This window comes from Theropithecus gelada, chromosome 12 (genome assembly GCF_003255815.1).
Source record: "Theropithecus gelada isolate Dixy chromosome 12, Tgel_1.0, whole genome shotgun sequence".
Taxonomy (NCBI): Eukaryota; Metazoa; Chordata; class Mammalia; order Primates; family Cercopithecidae; genus Theropithecus; species Theropithecus gelada.
Window position 1 is genome coordinate 50,309,529 of NC_037680.1, and position 21,672 is coordinate 50,331,200.

The 21,672-nt window shown below is 38.5% G+C and overlaps 1 protein-coding gene across 3 annotated transcripts in view; it reads right to left on the bottom strand.

Moving 5' to 3' along the window:
- The window catches only part of SP3 (Sp3 transcription factor), a 59,258-nt gene that overhangs the window by 32,162 nt on the left and 5,424 nt on the right, over window positions 1-21,672 (bottom strand). For 2 of the 3 annotated variants that reach the window (XM_025404913.1, XM_025404912.1), the window contains exon 4: window positions 14,852-16,211. In XM_025404913.1, the coding sequence (XP_025260698.1) occupies window positions 14,852-16,211 (1,360 nt within the window). The remainder of the gene's footprint in view (window positions 1-14,851; window positions 16,212-21,672) is intronic. The other variant, XM_025404914.1, reaches the window with a different exon arrangement.

Here is a 21,672-nt window from a genome sequence, read left to right on the forward strand (position 1 = left end):
CCCAATGATTCTTAAGGGGGAGATGAAGAACTGCCCTCCAGGGGACATGTGGCAAATGTGTGAAGCCATTTTTTTTACTGTCACAACTGCAGGGGGTACAGAGTGCTACCAGCGTCTAGTGGGTAAGTCAGGAATGCTCCTCAATATCCTACAATGCAGAGGACAACCCCACAATGAAGAATCACCAGGCCCAAAATATCAACAGTGCAGAGGTTGAGAAATCACAGTCTAACCTGTTAGATTATGAGCACCTTTAGTGCAAGAATTATCATACTCATCTTTGTAACTCCAGTATCTGGCATGCACAGCAAGAGCGCTATAAGTATTTGTAGACTCAAGAGACCTCAATTTAAACGTAAAGGAAGAGCCAGTCAAGACTTTACAGAAAGCAACAACATGATCTGTGTTTAGGGAAAATGAATGATACAAAAATGATGTATTGGAGCATTTCTAGTGTCTTACAAAATTAAAAAGGCACATATTCTCCAACCTTGGGATTTTGCTTTCAGATGTATATGCTTCGGATATGCATACTTAAAAGAAATGATACATCTGCATAAGGATATCCACTACAGCATTTTTGAAGTAAGATTAAAAATTTTTGTGACATCTGGCCAGGCACAGTGGCTCATGCCTGTATTCCCAGCACTTTGAGAGGCCAAGGCAGGTGGATCACCTGAGGTCAGGAGTTTGAGACCATCTGGCCAACATGGTGAAACACTGTCTAGGTGTGGTGGCGTGGGCCTGTAGTCCCAGCTACTCAGGAGGCTGAGGCAGGAGGATCACTTGAGCCAAAGAGGCGGAAGTTGCAGTGGGCCAAGATTGCGCCACTGCACTCCAGCCTGAGCAACAGAGCGAGACTCCATCTCGAAAAAAAAAAAGTTACATCTGATTTTGGGAGAGGAATTAAAAAGATAAAAAATGTAAAATTGTTTTAAAAAAAATAAATTTGTGTTGATGCTCCAGAAAGGAGGAAAGATTGGAGGCATGGAAAATAAAAGTTGTTTTTTAAGAGAGAGTCACCCAGGCTGGAGTGCAATGACTCAATCATAACTCACTGTAGCCTTGATCTCCTAGGTTCAAGCAATCCTCCCATCTCAGCCTCTCTGAGCAGATAGGACTATGGTCACATGTTACCGTGATCAACTAATTTTTTGTTTTTTTGGTAAAGGCAAGGTCTTGCTTGGTTGCCCAGACTGGTTTCAACTTCCTGGCTTCAAGCAATTCTCCCAGCCTCAGTCTCCCAAAGTGCTGGGATTATGACACCACACTCAGCCTAGACTAGATGTCTTAACAGCAGTCTAGGACAGTGGTCCTCAACCTTTTTGGCACCAGGGACCAGTTTCATGGAAGACAATTTCACCGCTGAAGGGGAGATGGTTTCAGGATGAAACTGTTCCACTCACTCAGATCATCAGGCATTAGATCTTCATAAGCAGCTTGCAATCATTAATTTGTGGCGACATTCTTAGAAAACCAACCGCCTCAACCAGGTCCACCTCCAGCTACCATCTATTTCTTTTTTTTTTTTTTTTTTTTGAGACGGAGTCTTGCTCTGTCACCCGGGCTGGAGTGCAGTGGCCGGATCTCAGCTCACTGCAAGCCCCGCCTCCCGGGTTCACACCATTCTCCTGCCTCAGCCTCCAGAGTAGCTGGGACTACAGGCGCCCACCACCTCGCCCGGCTAGTTTTTTGTATTTTTTAGTAGAGACGGGGTTTCACCGCGTTAGCCAGGATGGTCTCGATCTCCTGACCTCGTGATCCGCCCGTCTCGGCCTCCCAAAGTGCTGGGATTACAGGCTTGAGCCACCGTGCCCAGCCAAATGTTGCTCATAACACGAGAAAAAAAAAATTGTAATTTCTCTCACTAAATCCTCTTCTCCTTTTAAATCATTCTACTCATGCTTTCCCCCTCAGCACTCCAATGAAACCACTTGTTAAAAGTCACCAACAACCATTATCTTGCTAAATCCAATATCCCATTCTCTCTCATCTTATGTACCCTCCACGATATATGAATAGATGATGCTAGGCACAGTGGCTCACGTCTGTAATCCCAGCACATTGGGAGACTAAGGCAGGTGGATACCTTGAGCCCAGGAGTTCGAGACCAGCCTGGTCAACGTGGCGAAACTCCATCTCTACTAAAAATTACAAAACATAAGCCAGACATGGCAGCACACACACGTAGTCCCAGTTACTTGGGAAGCTGTGGTGGTAAGGTCATCTGAACTTGGAAGGTCGAGGCAGTGATCATGCCACTGCACTCCAGTCTGGGTGACAGTGAGACCCTGTCTAAAAAAAAGAAAAGAAACGGATAAGCATTCCCTCCTCCGTTCTTAAGTAATTTACTCACTTGGCTTCCAAAATATACTTGGCTTTCATGGAAGCTCCTTCTGTTTCCTTTGCGAGTTCTTCCTCTACTTCTCACCCTCTAAATGTTGAGAATGCCCTAAGACTCATTCTTAAGGCTTTCCTTCAATTTTGGACACTTAAGTTTCAGTTCCTGAATTTCTATTTGGTTCTTTTACAAATCTGCAGTGTCATTTCTGTTACAGTCTCCAACTGTTAAAATTTTTTCAAGCGTGGCTTGTATTCCCTAGACCACAGTTAGGTAGTTTTTAGTCTATTTCTATTGTTTCTGCTGGTTCTTATTCCTGTTGTCTTACCTTCTCATATGCCTGGTGGGTTACATTTGATACTTTGCCAGACTCTACATTTAAAAAGTCTAGAGAAATAACCTGAGGCTCAGAATATGATTTCCCAAGCTCTTCTCTATGTATATTCTTTCTCTATTAAGTTAGAAATTCTTAAACCAGTTGCACTTCAAAATCACTTATGGACTTTTATGACACAACTTTCCTGGCTTCACGTAGAGCAATTAAACTAGAATTGGGAGGAGGATGAACACAAGTTGTTGGCATTTCTAGAAAGTTCTCTGAGAGATTCTACAATGCAGTCGAAAGTTGGGGCCGGGCGCGATGGCTCATGCCTGTAAGCCTGTAATCCCAGCACTCTGGGAGGCCAAGGCAGGCGAATCACTTGAGGTCAGAAGTTCAAGACCAGCCTGGCCAGCATGGTGAAACCCCATCTCTATGAAAAATACAAAAATTAGCTAGGCGTGGTAGCGCACATCTGTAATCCCAGCTACTTGGGAGGCTGAGGCAGGAGAAACGCTTGAACCCAGGAGGCGGAAGTTACAGTCAGCTAGGATCATGCCACTGCACTCCAGCCTGGGCGACTGGAAAAGAAACTATGACCTGAATGATTTCATTGAGTCATATCTGTATACACTAATGACACCCTAAATTCTACCTCCAGGCCAACCTGACCACTAGATTCTGATATTCTACTGTTTACTGGAACCATCCACTTGTAGATCTAATAGTCATTTCAAATTTAACAAAGCCATAACAGACTTAATTCCCACTTTACTCCACCCTTCCCCAGATTTTCCCCATTACTAGCCTAGCCAAACTATCATCTTTTGATTGTACAGTCAACCCTCCACGGGTTCTGTATCTGTGGATCCAACTAACTGCAAATCAAAAGTTTTTTAAAAACACAAAAATAATAAAAATACAAAATTTAAAATACAGTACAACTATTTATATAGCATTTACATTATATTAGGTATTGTAAGTAACCTAGAGATGGTTTAAAGCTTGTGGGAGGATGTGTGTAGGTTATATGCAAATACTACAAGAGACTAGAGCATCTGGGGATTTTGATATTCTAGGGGGTGTAGGAAGTATCCTAGAACCAATCCCCATTGGATACTGAGGGATGACTCTGTTGCTCCATCAGCCTTATGCTTACTCTGAGGCAGGGACCTGCTAGAGTGGTCTTTTAAACACATAAATTATATCAGTTCCCTGCTTAAAACCTACCAATGTTTTCCTATGAGACATGAAATAAATCCAATTTCCCTACCATGGCATATATTATCTGGTCCCTGACTGATACCAATCTTATTTTCTAACACTCCTCATTCACGAAATTCCAGCCACCTTGCTCATTCCCTCTTCCTGGAATACTCTTTCCTCCAAATGTCAGTGACAGGCTCCTTTATCAATGTTCAGATCTGTAGCTTAATTTCATTTTCTTATAAGGCGGGATTTCCTAACCATCATATTTAAAATAACCACCATATCCACGGTTATTCCATAACTCTGCTTTATTTTCTTTTTTAATTTAATTTTTATTTTGTTATGAGATGGGGGTCTCACCATGTTGCCCAGGCTGGTCTCGAACTCCTGAGCTTAAGTGAACCTCCCACTATGGTCTCCCAATGTGCTGGAATTAAAGGCGTGAACCACCGCTCCCAGCGCCGCTTTATTTTCTTCGTAACACTAATTATGTAAAATTATTGTACTTGCTTACTGGTCTTCATCCACTAGAACACAAGATTCATGAGAGTAGGGACTTAGTCTTTTTCACTGCTGCAAAGAATACTACCTAGAACATTGTAGTATAAAACCATTTGTCACTTAATGACTGGGATACATTCTGAGAAATACATCATTAGGCGATTTCATTACTGTGCAAACATTGCAGTCTTTCTTACACAAACCTAGATGGTATAGTCTACTACACATCTAGGCTATAGGTATAGTCTGTTGTTCACAGGCTAAGAACCTGTATAACAAGTTACTATACTGAGTACTACAGGCAACTATAAACATGATGGTACGTTATCTGTGTATCTAAACATAACAGAAAAGGAACCGTAAAAATAAAAGTCTTACATCTTATGGGACCACCATCGTATATGTGGTTTGTTGTTGACTGAAACATCATTATGCAGCATGTGACTGTACCCTCAAACATTTGCTGACTGAATCAATGACTGACTAACCTAGGTTGCTGAGAGAATGATGGTCCTATGTACACATGGCTCCACTGTATACTACTTGTGAGGTGAAAGAGGTAAATAACATCTTAATACTATGAAAATAGCTTTGACTTCACTCTCCCATTAAAGGATCACAGGGACACCTCCCCCAGGGGTCTCAGACCACACATTGAATCAGAGAATTAATGAGATTTATGAAAACAATGTCACATGTTAAGTACCCTCATAAAATAAAGCCGAAGGCCTGGCATGGTGGCTCACACCTATAATCCCAACACTTCGGGAGGCCAAGGCAGGCAGACTGCTTGAGCTCAGAAATTCGAGGCCACCCTGGGCAACATGGCAAAACCCCATCTCTAGAAAAAATACAAAAGATTAGCTGGGTGTGGTGGCACACACCTGTAGTCCCAGCTAACTCAGGAGGAATGCTCGAACTTGGGAGCTGGAGATTGCAGTGAGCCAAAACTGCACCACTGCACTCCAACCTGGGTGACAGAGCTAGACCTTGTCTCAAAAAACATGAAGTTGAATACAAAAATTGTACCCAAGAACCACTAAAATGATGAGGCAGTTTAGAGAACAAGATGTAAAAAAGTTCTCCTCTTGGATTAAAATACGGCATTACTGAAAAATATATCAACACTCTAATGAAGAGCACACATCAGGTGATTTCCATTCTTTTATGTTCATCCAGAATCCTTATTTGCATTATTGTTGCTGACTAAATTATGGGGTAAATTTGGTTAATTATAAACTAAATACACTATTCCAGAAAACAAATTAAAGAGAAAAGTATTAAAAAAAAAAAAAACCCACCAATGGTGGGGCAGTGGTTCACGCCTGTAATCCCAGCATTCTGAGAGGCCAAGGCAGCTGGATCACTTGAAACTAGGAGTTTGAGACCAGCCTGGCCAACATGGTGAAACCTTATCTCCACAAAAAACAAACACTGAGCAGCCATTCGTTCAAGATGCATTTAAATAAGTTGAATTATTTGAGCTCTCTAAAATTATATGGTTTAAATCACACAGCTATATCAGAACAAGTAAATGGTTATAGTATTTACTATTATTAAATTACATACACTCCAGGTTGATGGAAAGTATCATCCTCAAGGATGGGTCTCATGGAACTATGAACACTATTTTTCCATAGAATACTAAGAAACCAAAGTGTGACCAAAACCATATATTTAAAATTACTTTAAAGGTCACACAATGCATTTTAGATCTTCTAGTCTAAGAAAGTATAATTTAAAATTCCCAATTTCTTCCACATACTGTTCCCACTACATCAGAAGACGTGTAAATCAATACAAACTAAATTTAAAAACTACATCTCGGCCGGGCGCGGTGGCTCAAGCCTGTAATCCCAGCACTTTGGGAGGCCGAGACGGGCGGATCACGAGGTCGGGAGATCGAGACCATCCTGGTTAACACGGTGAAACCCCGTCTCTACTAAAAAATACAAAAAACTAGCCGGGCGAAGTGGCGGGTGCCTGTAGTCCCAGCTACTCGGGAGGCTGAGGCCGGAGAATGGCGTGAACCCGGGAGGCAGAGCTTGCAGTGAGCTGAGATCCGGCCACTGCACTCCAGCCTGGGCGACAGAGCGAGACTCCGTCTCAAAAAAAAAAAAAAAAAAAAAAAACTACATCTCAAAGTTTCTAAATTATTATACTAAAAAAGAGTCAAGTAAGAATTTACGTATACCTCAACCCAACATGACTAAACTTGAAGGCAAAAAAATGATGACATTATTTGTAGTGTGGGACAAAAGATTAATATCCCGGACATATAAAGACGTTTTACAACATCTTTATGTATACAGTATACAAGAAGTATGCTATACTAGTGGGGGAAAATAAGCAAAAAACATAAAAGGCAATTTAACAAAAAAACACAATTAGCCAATAAACATGCAAAATTGTTCAGCTTCCCTAATAAAAACTCCACTGTACACTACTTGTGAGGTGAAAGAGGTAAATAACATCTTAATATTATGAAAATAGCTTTGACTCCACTCTCCCATTAAAGGATCACAGGGACACCTCCCCCAGGGGTCTCAGACCACACACTGAGAACCACTCCATTAGTATTTTGGGACAATATTATATGATGTCAGATTTGCTTTAAAATAACTCAGCAAAGGTCAGGCCTGTTGGCTCATGCCTTAATCCCAGCACTTTGGGAGGCTGAGGTGGACGGATCATTTGAGGTTGGGAGTTCAAAACTAGCCTGGCCAACGTGGTGAAATCCCATCTCTACTAAAAAATACAAAAATTAGCCAGCCATGGTGGCAGGCTCCTGTAATCCCAGCTACTCAAGATGACGACGCAGGAGGATCACTTAAACCCAGGAGGTGGAGGCTGCAATGAGCCAAGATTGCACCACTGCACTCCAGCCTGGGTGACAGAGTAAGATACGCTCTCAAAAATAATAATACATTGATTAAATAACTCAGCAAAAATAAAACTTTAAATGGTAGAAATAAAAGAAAGAATAGCAGGGTGATCATCATTGCTAAAGCTGGGAAAGGGGTACGTGGAAGGTTCATTACGTATTGTTTTTGTGTACTTTTGAAATTTTCTACATTTTTAAGTTACCAATATTATCTTTTTTTTTTTTTTTTTTTTTTTTTTTTAAAGAGATGGGGGTCTATCTTGCCCAAGCTGGTCTTAAACTCCTGGCCTCAAGCAATTCTCCCACCTCAGCCTCCTGAGTAGCTGAAACTAAAGGCATATACCACCACACCGGGATTCAAATTACCAATTTTTAAAATCCATTTCTGTAATTATTGTTATTTCCTCATTTTCAACTCATTTCCTCAGGATCCATTTTTCCTACTTAATCCTGTAGTAGTCAGTTCAATAAAGATCTTTGAATAATAGTATTTTAAATATCTTCACTAATCTCTAAATCTTGAATAGTTTAATTGCTCACTGAATTCTGGGCTGCTGGTTATTTTCTCTCAGCACTCTGAATACTACTCTATGATCTTCTGACATCTGTGTGGCTAAAAAGAAAGATACACCTTTTTTTTTTTTTTTTTTTTTTTTTGAGACAGGGCCTCACTCTGTCACCAGTGTGGAGTGCAGTGGCACAATCACAGCTCACTGCAGCCTTGACCTGCCAGGCTCAAGCAATCCTCCCAACTTAGCCTCCCCAGTAACTACAACTACAGGTGCATACCACCACACCTGGCTTTATTTTTTTGGGGATTACAGGCATGAGCCACCATGCTTGGCTGGGCTATCTATCATTCCTTGTAAGTAATCTGTCTTCTCTCTGTTAACATTTAAGATGTTAATGTAACATCTCTGTAATGTCTGTGATTTCAGTTTAAGTCAGAGATGAACTTATTTCTACTTATCTACATACTTGAAATAAAACTTGATCTGTAGATTATATTTCTTCAACACAAGAAAATTCTTAGCCATTATTTCATCAAACGTTGCTTCTCTTGCCATTCACTTTATTCTTTTTCTCTGAAATTTCTACAGTGGTGGCTCTCAATCTATCCTCCATGTCTTAATTGCTCGTTCATTATCCGTGTGGTATTCTGGGTAAATTCCTCAGTATATTACTATTTGCTCAATCCATTCTAAAGGTTGTCTTTTTTCTCCCCGAAAAACTTTTATATTTCATCTAAGAGAAAGCACTACCAGTTTAAAAAAAAAAGAGACAGAAACACTGACATGTCTTGAATTGCAAGATGCACCCCAATTTCAGAAATGTGTCTTAGAATCAATGAAATGTGTTTCTCATATCCAGGATTTGATTGTTTTTTCATATCTACTGTTTTTGTTTCACTTCTTTTCTATAGATGCTATTGCTTCTTTTATCTCACTGACAATTACAAGCATACTGATTTTTAAACTCTTTAACAGAATGGTTTATTTTCTTTAATCTGACATGAATTCATCTCCTAATTGTTGATTTTATCAGCTATCTTTCATAGATTTTGCCTTCATGTATTTTGGAATTTAGGTTTTCAGGATCATCTTGAATATAATTTTTTTCTATCTTTCTCAGTATTACTATTATGGGTCTGCCATTTTTGCAAGCCCCAGAACTCATATATAAGTCTTCCAAGTAGTAATACTGGCTATATCACAAATCGAAACACTCAGCTAACAGTTCAATGGTTCAAACTGGTTCATATGTGGTGGTCGTAAGACTGTGCTGATGTCCTCCTATTTCCCTGCATCATCGTCTCATCTCTGTAAATCTTCATTTAAGTCATACCTCAGGATAACAAACAGCAACAACTTTCCGTAGCTCCCCTTTAACAAAAAAGAGCCCTACTCCAGGCTCTTGTTTTCAGCAATGAATCTAACTCTGGGCTTTTCTGCATGTGGGGAGGGGGGAAGGATAGCATTAGGAAATATACCTAATGTAAATGACGAGTTACAGGGTGCAGCACACCAACATGGCACATGCATACATATGTAACAAATCTGCACGTTGTGCACATGTACCCTAGAACTTAAAGTATAACAAAACAAAACAAAAACTTAAATATTAAGTTAAAAATTCCTACCTTTTGGGCCGGGCGCGGTGGCTCAAGCCTGTAATCCCAGCACTTTGGGAGGCCGAGACGGGCGGATCACGAGGTCAGGAGATCGAGACCATCCTGGCTAACACGGTGAAACCCCGTCTCTACTAAAAAAATACAAAAAACTAGCCGGGCGAGGTGGCGGGCGCCTGTAGTCCCAGCTACTCTGGAGGCTGAGGCAGGAGAATGGCGTGAACCCGGGAGGCGGAGCTTGCAGTGAGCTGAGATCCGGCCACTGCACCCCAGCCTGGGCGACAGAGCGAGACTCCGTCTCAAAAAAAAAAAAAAAAAAATTCCTACCTTTTGTAAGGTTTCTATTTTCTCTAATACAAAAAGACAGCTACCAGTTAACCTGCAACTGTCCAGTTTTTCATGAATAATGGGGAATTCTAAACATTAAGTTGTTTGCTATTAAGAAGACATGACTTCTATAAACTCTTCTTCCAACTTCAAACACCTGACTCCATTTTAAATGTGCCCAGTCTTGAAAGATAAACTGTATTTTAGATAAAACAAAATCTGGTAGAGGGCTAAAATTTGAGACTGAATTAAGTCTTGGCTTAAATTGGGGGAAAATTTTGACAATGGAAAGATACATACATTCATACTTTGCCTCCTCTTACCCAGTTTCAAATATACAGCAACGATAAAGTAAAAATGAGACAACAACAAAGTTTCCTAAAGCAGCATGCTTTTCTCAGTGAGCCACAAATGGACAGATACATGTAAGATTAGCAGGGTTTCAGCTAGGCGCCTGATGTTTCCAGGAAGATGGAGATTTGGTTTCGAAAGGATAAAGAGTAGTAAAAGTACCCCAAAAAAGAAGGGACCAAAGGCAGACTTACTGCTTAAAACAGGCTGGAGTAGAGGTCATTTTTATTAAAGGGGTCCTTTAAACTTAACAAAAACAAACAAAAAGGCAAATTCCAGAGCCCTGGTTTAAATAAATAAATAAATAAATAAATAAATAAATAAATACTTTCTCCTTTATTTTGGGAAATTGTTACATAAATGTCATGCTTATCAAAAGTACAGTACAGGCTAGGCACAGTAGCTCATGCCTATAATTCCAACCCTTTGGGAAGCCAAGGCAAGAGGACTCCTTGTGCCAAGCAGTTCAAGACCAACCTGGGCAACATAGCAAGATGCCATCTCTACAAAAAATTTAAAACTTAGCTGGGCATGGTGGTGCCAGCCTGCAGTTCTACACATTCAGGAGGCTCAGGCCAGAAGTTTGAGATCACAATGTGTTATAATCACAGCACCGCATTTCAGCCTAGAAGACAGAGACCCTGTCTCTTTAAAAAAAAAAAAAAAGGTGGGGGGGCAAACCAAGGGTGTCAAAGTTTTCAGCATTTTCATCTGGGCATACTACACGTAACACTGAAACAAATGTTTTGCTCTGATTTTCTGGTGAGAAAAAGCATCTTAATGTATCTCCCTTCTTGCCAATTAGAAAGTATACCAAGAGTAAGTTTATACCCTCAAAATGAAAACTTCCTGATTTTTATTACTAAATATGCTATGTCTTATCCAGCATTTTTATTCTCACTTGCTTTAACTTTTACTTTCTCAAATAATATCCCCATTCCTTTAAAATCAGGACAAAATTCAAATTTAATGGCTTTCTGGAGTATTTATTTTACCCTTCTTGAGCACCATTCAATAAAATAAAATTCCATTTTGTATTAAATACATACAGTGTTTCTATTCTGGTAACATTTGAAAAGAAATTACTTGACTGAAGAACTTAGTGCTTCATAACAACATCATTTCATGACCAACATAAATCCACAAAAATCAAAGTTTCTAGAGATTTTTTTTCTAACACCTATAGAACTCTGTAACATTAATTATGTAAACACATTAAAAACTGGTTTCTAAACACTATCTTTCATGTCTTTAGTAATCTGTCACCTAACTCTCAAACCTTTTAAGTCTCAGAACTCCTTTCCAAACTTACATATTACTGACGTTCACAAAAAACTTTTGTTCATGTAGTATATGTGTAAATTGATATTTACTGAATCATAAACAGAAATTTAAATTTAATTCAAAAATAAATCCATTACGTTAACATAAATTAACACTTTATGAAAAACATTTTTCAAAACAACAAAAAAAGTTTAATGAGAAAACTATGTTTTACATTTTCACAAATCTCTGTAATGTCTAGAGTGAATAAAAGAAGACATTTAAAGTCTCAGATCTGCTCCTGCATTCAATCTCTTGCAATACATGTTTCGGGCTGAAGCTTATGAAGAGTATCTACTCTCACAGATATGTACCTGGAAAGGGCAAGAATAACTTAGTACCCTTTCAGCCAATTGTGGGTTTTCTTTGAATACTACACCAAATTTAAAGGTGGCAGTTTCTTAAAGTTCAGTACAAATGTGGAACCTGACACTACTGTAAACTTTCTATACTGTTATTGGTCTATCTTGCACTTTGAATGGATCTTTTACCCATGCACAATTTTGTAATATAATGAGTTGGTCATTTGAAATCTGCTGGTTCACTGAACTATCACACAGATCTTCCAAGTGTTAGCACATTTCATTAAAATACAATATCAAAAAAGCTGTATCACTACCCATCTCATCAGAAAAATATTTAGTATTAAGAAGGTATCAAGCTCATAATAGATTTGAGTTTCTCAAAATTCTAATTTTCACTGGAAAATGCAAATTCTGTCATCAGCAGCAAGCAGTTTCCAGTTTTTTTCCTTCACATGACAGGCTCATTTTTTTTTTTTTTGAGGAAATATCTGTCACTTAACTACATTAATCTCAAAACCAGTTTATCAGTCATTCTTCCAAGTAAAAATAATATTTGATGAAAACAGCATCTAGTTCAGCTTGCAACTCACAGAACTGCATAACTGAGGGGAAAAAAGTGGTTTTTTAAACAATTCTTATTTTGATATGCAGTAAAAATGCTTTATTAAAGCGTATTTCCCATTCCATCACAAAGAATACTACAAAGACATGTAGTAGTAACTACAAACCAAAACCATAAAGAGATACCACTTCATACCCATTAGGATAGCTGTAATCAGAAAGATGTGCAATAAAAGGTTGGTGGCGCTAGAGAGAAACTGGGACCCTCAACATACTGCCAATGAGAATGTAAAACGGTATGGTCTCTTTGGAAAATCAGTTAAACCCAACTGCCACACAACCCAGCAATCCAGTCCCAGGTACATACCCAAAAGAAAACATTTCCACACAAAATGCTACCTACACAAAAGTACACAGCAGCACTATTCATAAAAGCCAAAAAGTGGAAACAACCTAAGTGTCTATCGGTAGATAAATAAAATGTGGTATATGCATACAATGGAATAGTATTCAGCCATATAAAGAAATGAGGTTCTGACACATACTATGACACAGATGAACCTTGAAAACATCATGCTAAATGAAAGAAACCACAACACCAAAGGTCACATATTGTACAATTACACTGATAAGAAATAACTGGCAAATCCGAAGGGACAGAAAGTAGAGTAGCGGTTGTCAGGGTCTGAGGGGAAGAGAATGAAGAGTGACTGCTAAAGAGTATGGGTTTCCTTTTGGGGTAATAAAAATGCTCTAAAACTAGATAGTGACGATGGTTGTACAACTCCATGACCACAGTTAAAACCAGCAAATTGTATAAAGAGTGAGTTTTATGGTATGTGAATTATATCCCAATAAAGCTATTATTTTTTAAAAAACATGCAGCCCTCAAGGGTCAAGATTTAGTAAATATCTTTTCTTACTGTTCATCAAGGTCATTCTTGAGTGAAGCTGGGATTTTTCTTTAACTGCAAGTGCATGGTCATGAAGAATACAGCAACAACTATTACAGTCTGCTGTCACTGCCTTGATTTACGCTAAGACACAAGCAGTCTTACCACCACCACTGAAAGTGTCAACACAGAGAAAAAGGCAAGTAATTTCTTAGGGTAGCTTGATAAGAAGGACCTCTCAGACGGTCTCAGGGATATCCAATGGTCCACAGATCACGTTTTAAGAACTACTGCTCTAGGCCAAGAGCAGAGTAGTGGCTCATACCTGTAATCCCAGCACTTTGGGAGGCCAAGGCCGAGGCGGGGGGATCACTTGAGGTCAGGAATTTGTGACCAGGCTGGCCAACATGGTGAAACCCCATCTCTATTAAAAACACAAAAATTAGCTGGACGTGGTGGCATGCACCTGCAATCCCAGCTACTCAGGAGCTAATCCCAGCTACTTGGGAGGTTGAGGCACAAGAATTGCTTGAACCCAGAAGGCAGAGGTTGCAGTGAGCTGAGATCACGCCACTGCACTCCAGTCTGTGACAGAGCGAGACTCCATCTCAAAAAGAGAAAAAACAAAAAAACCACTGCTCTAAACCAGCTTCAGAAATCCTAATCCCAACCCCTAAAAAAAATCATCACAGCTTCAGAAGGCTCAAATGCAATTACAGGATTTCCAAATACAGATCTGAGGTTCTAAGGCCATTCCTATTTTCTAAGCACGTATCACAAATTTATCAAAAGAAAAAAGATAAGCTTTAAATGGTGATGGGAGTTATGTGAATCAGTTCAGTTAAAGTGTCCCACTTTTAAGAGTTTAGAATCACTGACCTGGTGAAAGAATGTTAATAGTACAATCTCCACAGAAATCCAAATACAAAACAGAATTAAAGTAATAAAGTTCAGGACTTACCGCACAACAAAACATTCAATCAAATGTTATCTAGACAGACAACATTCATAGGGTAAAAATTACACTATCTCTTTTTAAACTTTATTATTTAATTCTTATACAACATTCAAAGAGTAGACTTCTGAAATGTCTACTAATACTATTGACAACTACTTCTAGCACAATTAAGATTAATGTAATGCCCACTATCACAGAATCAAAGGATTTTTGGTCTGGAAGGTCACCTAGACAGTTACCTAGTCCAACACCTCCATTTTAGACAACGAGGAAACCGAGTTTGCAAAAGAAAAATAACCAGGCCAAAATCACACACCTAGCAAGTGGCTGAGGCATATTTACTCCCCGTACCATGTTTTCACTGTACCAACCTGACTCCTCAACCAAATATAATGCATAAAATTTTTAATTCACATTACACTAAGGCCAAGACAGCCTACCTGCCAAATAAAAATTTTATAATGCCTGAATCAATCAATCAAATGTCAAAACAAATAAAAAATTAAGAAAAAACTATAAATGTAATTGGCATACTAGAAAAATGAATCCCTAACCTCAAAAACTACAAACTTTCAAAGAACAATAATTTGGAAGCTACTTTGATGTCTACTTTCATACAAACATATTTTCACACAAACATTGATCATTACTTCTAATGTAAGCCTGACGCTGATAAATACCTGAAGCAAAAAATTTCCCTCTGTGTATTTTCACTGACTTTATTTATGGCATGACATAACTTAAGACTCACCTGCAGGACTGTCAGCATTCTCTCCTGGATGTAGCTGTATACCAGTAGAATCTATAGAGTTTACTGTAACTGTTTGTAGATTTGGCAACTGACCAGTGCTTAGACTAACTGGAGTTGAAGTGAAGGCTCCACCTGCCGCAACTTGACCAAGTGTGAGTGTTTGAACAGGCGTCAAAGTTATTTGTTGGGCAGCAGTATTCTGTATTTGCAAATTCTGCAAGTTCTGGACCCCTTGTACTTGAAACGTTTGCCAAGTTACCTGTCCAGAAGGGGTCACTGTCTGTGCCTGAATTAAAAAGGTTCCAGGATTCAGCTGCAACTGAAGATTTTGCAAAGCCTGTTGTGATATATTTTGACCACTGGCTTGCACACCATGGATTGTCTGTGGTGTAATACCTTGCACAATTTGGGCTTGACTGGTTGGCTGCTGAGACTCTTGAAGTTGTAGATGCTGTACAACAGGCTGTGCTGTAGAAACCTGAATATTCTGTGCCTGTGTCTCTTCAGAAACAGGCGACTGGATATAATTTCCCTGAAGATCTGAAGAATGAACTTGCCCACTAGATGTAGTCAAGCTATTTGTGTTTTGTTGTAATATACCTGTACTATCTATCGTAACAGGCAACTGTGATGAAGAGGATGTTGGCACAAATAAATCTGTATCAGTATTAGTTTCATTAATATCAGGAGAAACCCGCTCACCAGTCCTTTCTGAATTGTCTGAACTATCCATAGCTTGTCCTGTGTTTATCAAATGTCCATCGGCATTAATGCCTGCAGTCATTGTCTGAGAACTGCCCGAGAGTCCCAAAGAATCTAGATCGACACTATTGATTGGTACAAATGTAATATTTCCTGGCAGACCAAGAGGCACATTAGCAACTACTTGGGTTTGACCAGGAAAAGATGAACCACCAATTGCAACTCCCTGAACCTGGACTTGACCAGTCTGTGGTATGAGATTCTGGATGTTAGCAGGAGGTGTTCCAGAGGCAAGTAAGGTTTGATTAGAGCCAGGAATGATCTGAATTTGACTGCTTTCTTGATTTATACCCCCATTATCCGAAGAGCCTGTGAAACCAATTTGAACCTGCTGACCATCTGTTGACTGGATCTGTGGTATCACTTGATATTGAACATTGGACACTGTACCATTTGATGAATCTGATCCTGGTGCAACGGAAAATATTTGTTGATTCTGCAAATTCTGAAGGGGAAGAACATACTGCCCACTTGAAGTAGCAGCACTTGGAATCTGTACTAGATTACCAGCTTCATCTTTTATAGTTGTAGGTGTGGCTGACAAAACCTCCCATCGGTTTGGTGCTCCTCCTAACTGTGCAGAAGCCAAATCACCTGTCTGGATGAAGAAAACAAAAACGTGATGTATTTGTGGTATATTTAAACCAACCCTCAAAAAATTCTAAAAACTGGTATAAATCCTACTACCTGAAAATTCAACTTATCTTAAAACACAATAGGGTTCAAATACAGTAGCAGTACTATATGAACTACAATTATCACTTCTAGTTTTGTTATTGCAAAGACAATTCATCCTATTTGAGTGGGACAGAAAAAATTCTCAGAATGTTCATCACAACCACAGACCAATCTTCTAATCCTGCATCTATGATCTCTAACACTACATAGCTAAAACACAAAACACAACAGTGGAGATAGCTATGACTAAATTAGGTGCATTATATTTGTGTATAAAAAGGAAACATTAGCAAAGTGTGTTAAGTCATCCGAGTTAGAAAAGATTTATTATTGCTATAAACCTAAAACCAAACAATGAAATCTACTCTTTTGTGGCATCTATTAACATACTCTGAAGTAAACTCATTGCTAGAGCTATTCCATTAAGCTATCAAACTCTTTACTTTTTCCATGAACTATTGAAAAATAAAGATGTTAAAAAAACTGAATGAGAAAAAGTCATTGTCCTGTGACTACATGATAACATAGCCCAATTTGAAAGGTTTTTCTAGAATTAGAAGCTGGAGCATACACACTGTGACTTTACCTACTACTGTAAGTTTTCAGTAGAACGCCTGGCATATATCTTTTGTATTCTGGTATATGCCTGGCATTCTTCTGCAAACTTAGAATAGTAGGTAAAGCCACAGTCTGTATGCTTCTGGACCTACTAGCAGCTCAGTTACCATCCCCATAGTTTATGGATTAGGCAAGACTGGAAAAAATCCACTGTAGAAAAACAGAAAGAAATAAAACCCTACATGTCAATGTCCAAGAGTAGATTTTCTCAAGGGAATAATAGCAATAATGTCTAACATTTAAGGTTTTCTTTTTTTTTTTTTTTTTTTTGAGACAGAGTCTTGGTCTGTCGCCCAGGCTGGAGTGCAGTGGCCGGATCTCAGCTCACTGCAAGCTCCGCCTCCCGGGTTCACGCCATTCCCCTGCCTCAGCCTCCCGAATAGCTGGGACTACAGGCGCCCACCACCTCGCCCGGCTAGTTTTTTGTATTTTTTTAGTAGAGACGGGGTTTCACCGTGTTAGCCAGGATGGTCTCGATCTCCTGACCTCGTGATCCGCCCACCTCGGCCTCCCAAAGTGCTGGGATTACAGGCTTGAGCCACCGCGCCCGGCCTAAGGTTTTCTTTTATATGCCAAGTACTATGAGAAGGGTTTACAGAATTATGTAATTTACTCCTTAAAATAATCCTATGAGATAGGTATTATCCCTATTTCACAGCTGAGAAAATTGAGGGACAAAAATCACATGGCTATCAAATAGGCAAGACAGGATTTAAAACTAGGCTAAGCTTAACTCCAAAACCCAGGCCCTTAAACACCGGATCATGTTTGTGTCATTCCTACCCCCAAGACCAATGGCAAAGATAGGGAATAAGACCTATGTAATTTATCATCAAAATAAAGTCATCCTTCTCCTACTTCCTTCTAGATCTACCTGTGAGTTCAGTAACTCCATATATCATTAGACAATAGGAACATAAGCATATCTAGCCCAGCACTGGAAGCCCTTTAAAACAGCATGCCAACTTTCTGACAAAGTACTAATACAATTTGAGGGAGAGAAAGATAATCTAGGGTTTCATTATATTCTCAGTGAGAATCTATGACCAAAAAATCAGTTAAGACATACACAGTTATCTCAACATAAACCATTCCATAAAACTTAATGCAAATAAGATTAAAAAAATCGTAAGTTTCTTAAAGAAACTCATTACCTAATTTTCATGAAGACATAGTTTAGAAGTATGTACAGTTAGTTATTTCAGTGGATGAACCACAGTTAAATGACTAAATTCAAATATTTGAAAGTAATTTACCAAGATGAAACACACATGTGAGTAAACCCATGACATACAATCCCAATCTTCAAATGGTTCACTGTCAATCCAAGCAGACATACACACATCCATGCTAATACAATGTGAAAAGTAGCACAGACTAGTCATATGATCAAAACACTCTGTGGAAGATACAAGATTGAAAAAAGATTTCATATAAATGTATTTTAAAGTAGTATTAGAATATAAGATTTCCCTGTAGTGAGTTAAAAAAAGAGGCACTAATAAAGGCACAGAAACAATAAAATCACAGACAAAAAGAAACCCTAAAAAATAATATGAAGTTTGAAATTGAAGAAAAGATCCCAAAAAGGCTCATATTCATAGAGGAAAACAATGGGGAACAGGACTAGACATTTTTATCAAGGCTTGCAAATGGCTTCACAGATCCCACTAAATTGTTTGGACTTTATCCTGTAGATAGCGAGTGAAAGCTATAAAAGGTTTATAAGCAAGTGAGTGGTGCAATCACATCTGTGTTTTATAAAGATAAACTAAGACTCAGTGAAGGAGACTGAAAAGAAAGGGAGGAGACACTAAAGGCTGAGAAATTGTGGAACCCAATACAAATCTCTAGGCCTGAACTAAAATAGTGATCTGTCTTAAATACACTCAAATTGTACTTACTAAACAATTTTAAAACGAAGCATCAGACGTTAAAGTCACATGTCACTCTGTAACTTCAATCTGGTATAGAAATTACAATGTTAAGTCACCTTTCCTAACATTACAGTGATGAATGTTTCATTTCAGTCTCTTGGCATTTCGAGTCAACTACAAATATTTAAACCTATATACTAAAATCTAAAGGGTGTCTAAAATCCAATCTTTATCTTCTTAAGGTTACTGCTCACCTGGAGGATCCACTGAAATTTTTTCTGACCGGTATAAAATTTACAAGTATTGAGCTTTTATCAAAGAATATAGTAACTCAGACACAAATTAGTTTTACAGTACTGGCATTATGTCCCCTTTACTTTCTTTTAAAAAAAAAAGTCAAATTTACAGCATGTAAAGTTTTTTTTTTTTAACAAAATAGTAATAAAGACAGATATTCAACCATCATTGAACAGCTTTCTATCAAGAAATTCCTTGAAAATAAATACAGCTACTCAAATGACAAATCTGAGTAAATACTGCCCAAGTCATCCCCTCTCCAGAAGCTAGATAAAAATAAACTGTAGTGCCATTTTTCCCAGCAAGTCAGGCCATTAATTGAAAGAAAATCTCTAAACCTAGAGCAAAGTGATGTATTCTGAATTTCTCTGAATAAGTCTGAAATGAAAACCATATATTAAAATACCTGTGAAGCACAACGATGGGAAAAAAAAAAAAAAAAAAAGCAACAGATAATTTAAGGAAAATAAGCAAGAAAAGGGACTTTTTCAATATAATAAATTTGCAGTTGTAAAAAATTTGCTAACTACCCTATTTTCTAAATGGAATGGAAAAAACACACTCAATCAGAAAACTACTAGATTAATTATGCCAAAACTACACTCGACAAATAATATATTACACTAGAAAAAAAAGAGCTCAGAACTGAGTTCTAGTTCTGACTACACTGTGGAATTGTGTGAGTTAGAGCAACTCAATTTCCTCATGTGAACAACCAGAAAAACATTACTTTGCAGGGTCATAAGAACCAGAAGAAAAATATTAAGTTTTATAAACTATTGAGCACTGTGCAATCCCAAGATCACTGTGACTGCTAAGATTATGAGAATAGATTTGAAAACCATCCACTAAAATGCCCAGCACAATTCCCGGCACTCAGTAAGATCTATATATATTTACTGAATAGTTATTTTACTTTAAAATCATTGCAAACACAATGACAGAACAGATCAAAACAAATTTTGAGGTATTAAGAGCCTTCTATGAAAAAGTCTAAACCAATTTTAAACCTATTTCCACAATTCCACAATGAATCAGCTCCAAATATTTCAAAAGTACAAAGCCTTGTAAAGCACCATCATGTGTAAATTTCATCACCAATATACCACTAAAGAGATGAAGTACACTAAATACCAAATGGGAGAAGAATAAATTAGAAAATCATCTGAGACAAAAAAAAAAAAAAAAAGTATGAAAAATGTTTGATGTTAGACTACTGGAAACACTACAAAAACAAAAGAAGAAAAGGAGATTTAAAAACATACAACCATGGCCGGGCCAGTGGCTCATGCCTGTAATCCCAGCACTGTGGGAGGCTGAGGTGGGCAGATCACTTGAGGTGAGGAGTTCGAGACCAGCCCGACTAACATGGTAAAACCCCACCTCTACTAAAAAGACAAAAATTAGCCGGGCATGGTGTACATCTGCAGTCCTGGCTACTCGGGGGCTGAGGCAGAAGAACGGCTTGGGCCTGGAAGGCGGAGGTCGCAGTGAGCCGAGATTCCGCCACCACACTCCAGCCTGGGTGACAGGGCAAGACTCAGTCTCAAAAAAATAAAAGTAAAAAAAATTAAAACAGGCAACCTAGACGAGAACTAGTATTTGATTTAGAAGCAAGATAATTCTCTACATAACTTATGTCTACATAAGTTTACAAACTAAATTAAAAATCCACCAGTGTTTCTCTCAGTACCTAATATTCTTACTGGACAACTAACAAACAAAACATGGGCAGGTGGATTCTTTGAGTCTAGGAGTTCAAGACTAGCCTAGGCAACATGGCGAAACCCCATCTCTACAAAAAATACAAAAATTAGCCAAGTGTGGTGGCATGTGCCTGTAGTCTCAGCTACTAGGGAGGCTGAGGTGGGAGGATCAATTGAGCCCAGTGGTTGAGGTTGCAGTGAGCTGTAAAAGTGCACCTGTACTCCAGACTGGGAGACAAAGCGAGACTTTCTCAAAAAACAAACAAAACACCAACTAACATGAATGTTGGCATTCGTATGGTAAGAAATTGTAACTAAGGCACTCTAAGTCTCTCTACATACAAATATACCTATGGAAACGAAAAAAGAAAAAATTCACACCAACTATTGCATAGTATTTGGAAATGATCATTAACTTAGTTCCTACGAATGCCTTTATGAAAGCCAGAAACAGGAAAGGAAGGAGCATAATTGGAAACAAGAACAAGCGTGAAGCTGAGGTGGAAACAAACTACGAACTAAGAGCAAATATTCAAGTTTCTTAAAATCTTCAAAGAGCACTAAAAGAACTGAAACAGACTTCAAATAAAATCACCCTACCCAATGAATTAGTTACAACGACAGCATAGGTCTTATTTAAATAATGGCAAAATAACATTTTTTGAAGTAAGCTATTACTTATTTTTTAGCTCAACAACATTTATGTGCCATATTAAGGAACACTAAATTTACAACTTAAACCAAAAATCAAGCAATCACTTTCATAATAGTCACTTATTTTAGGCCAAACGCGGTGGCTCACGCCTGTAATCCCAGCACTCTGGGAGGCTGAGGCGGGTGGATTGCTGAGGCGGATGGATTACGAGGTCAAGAGATTGAGACC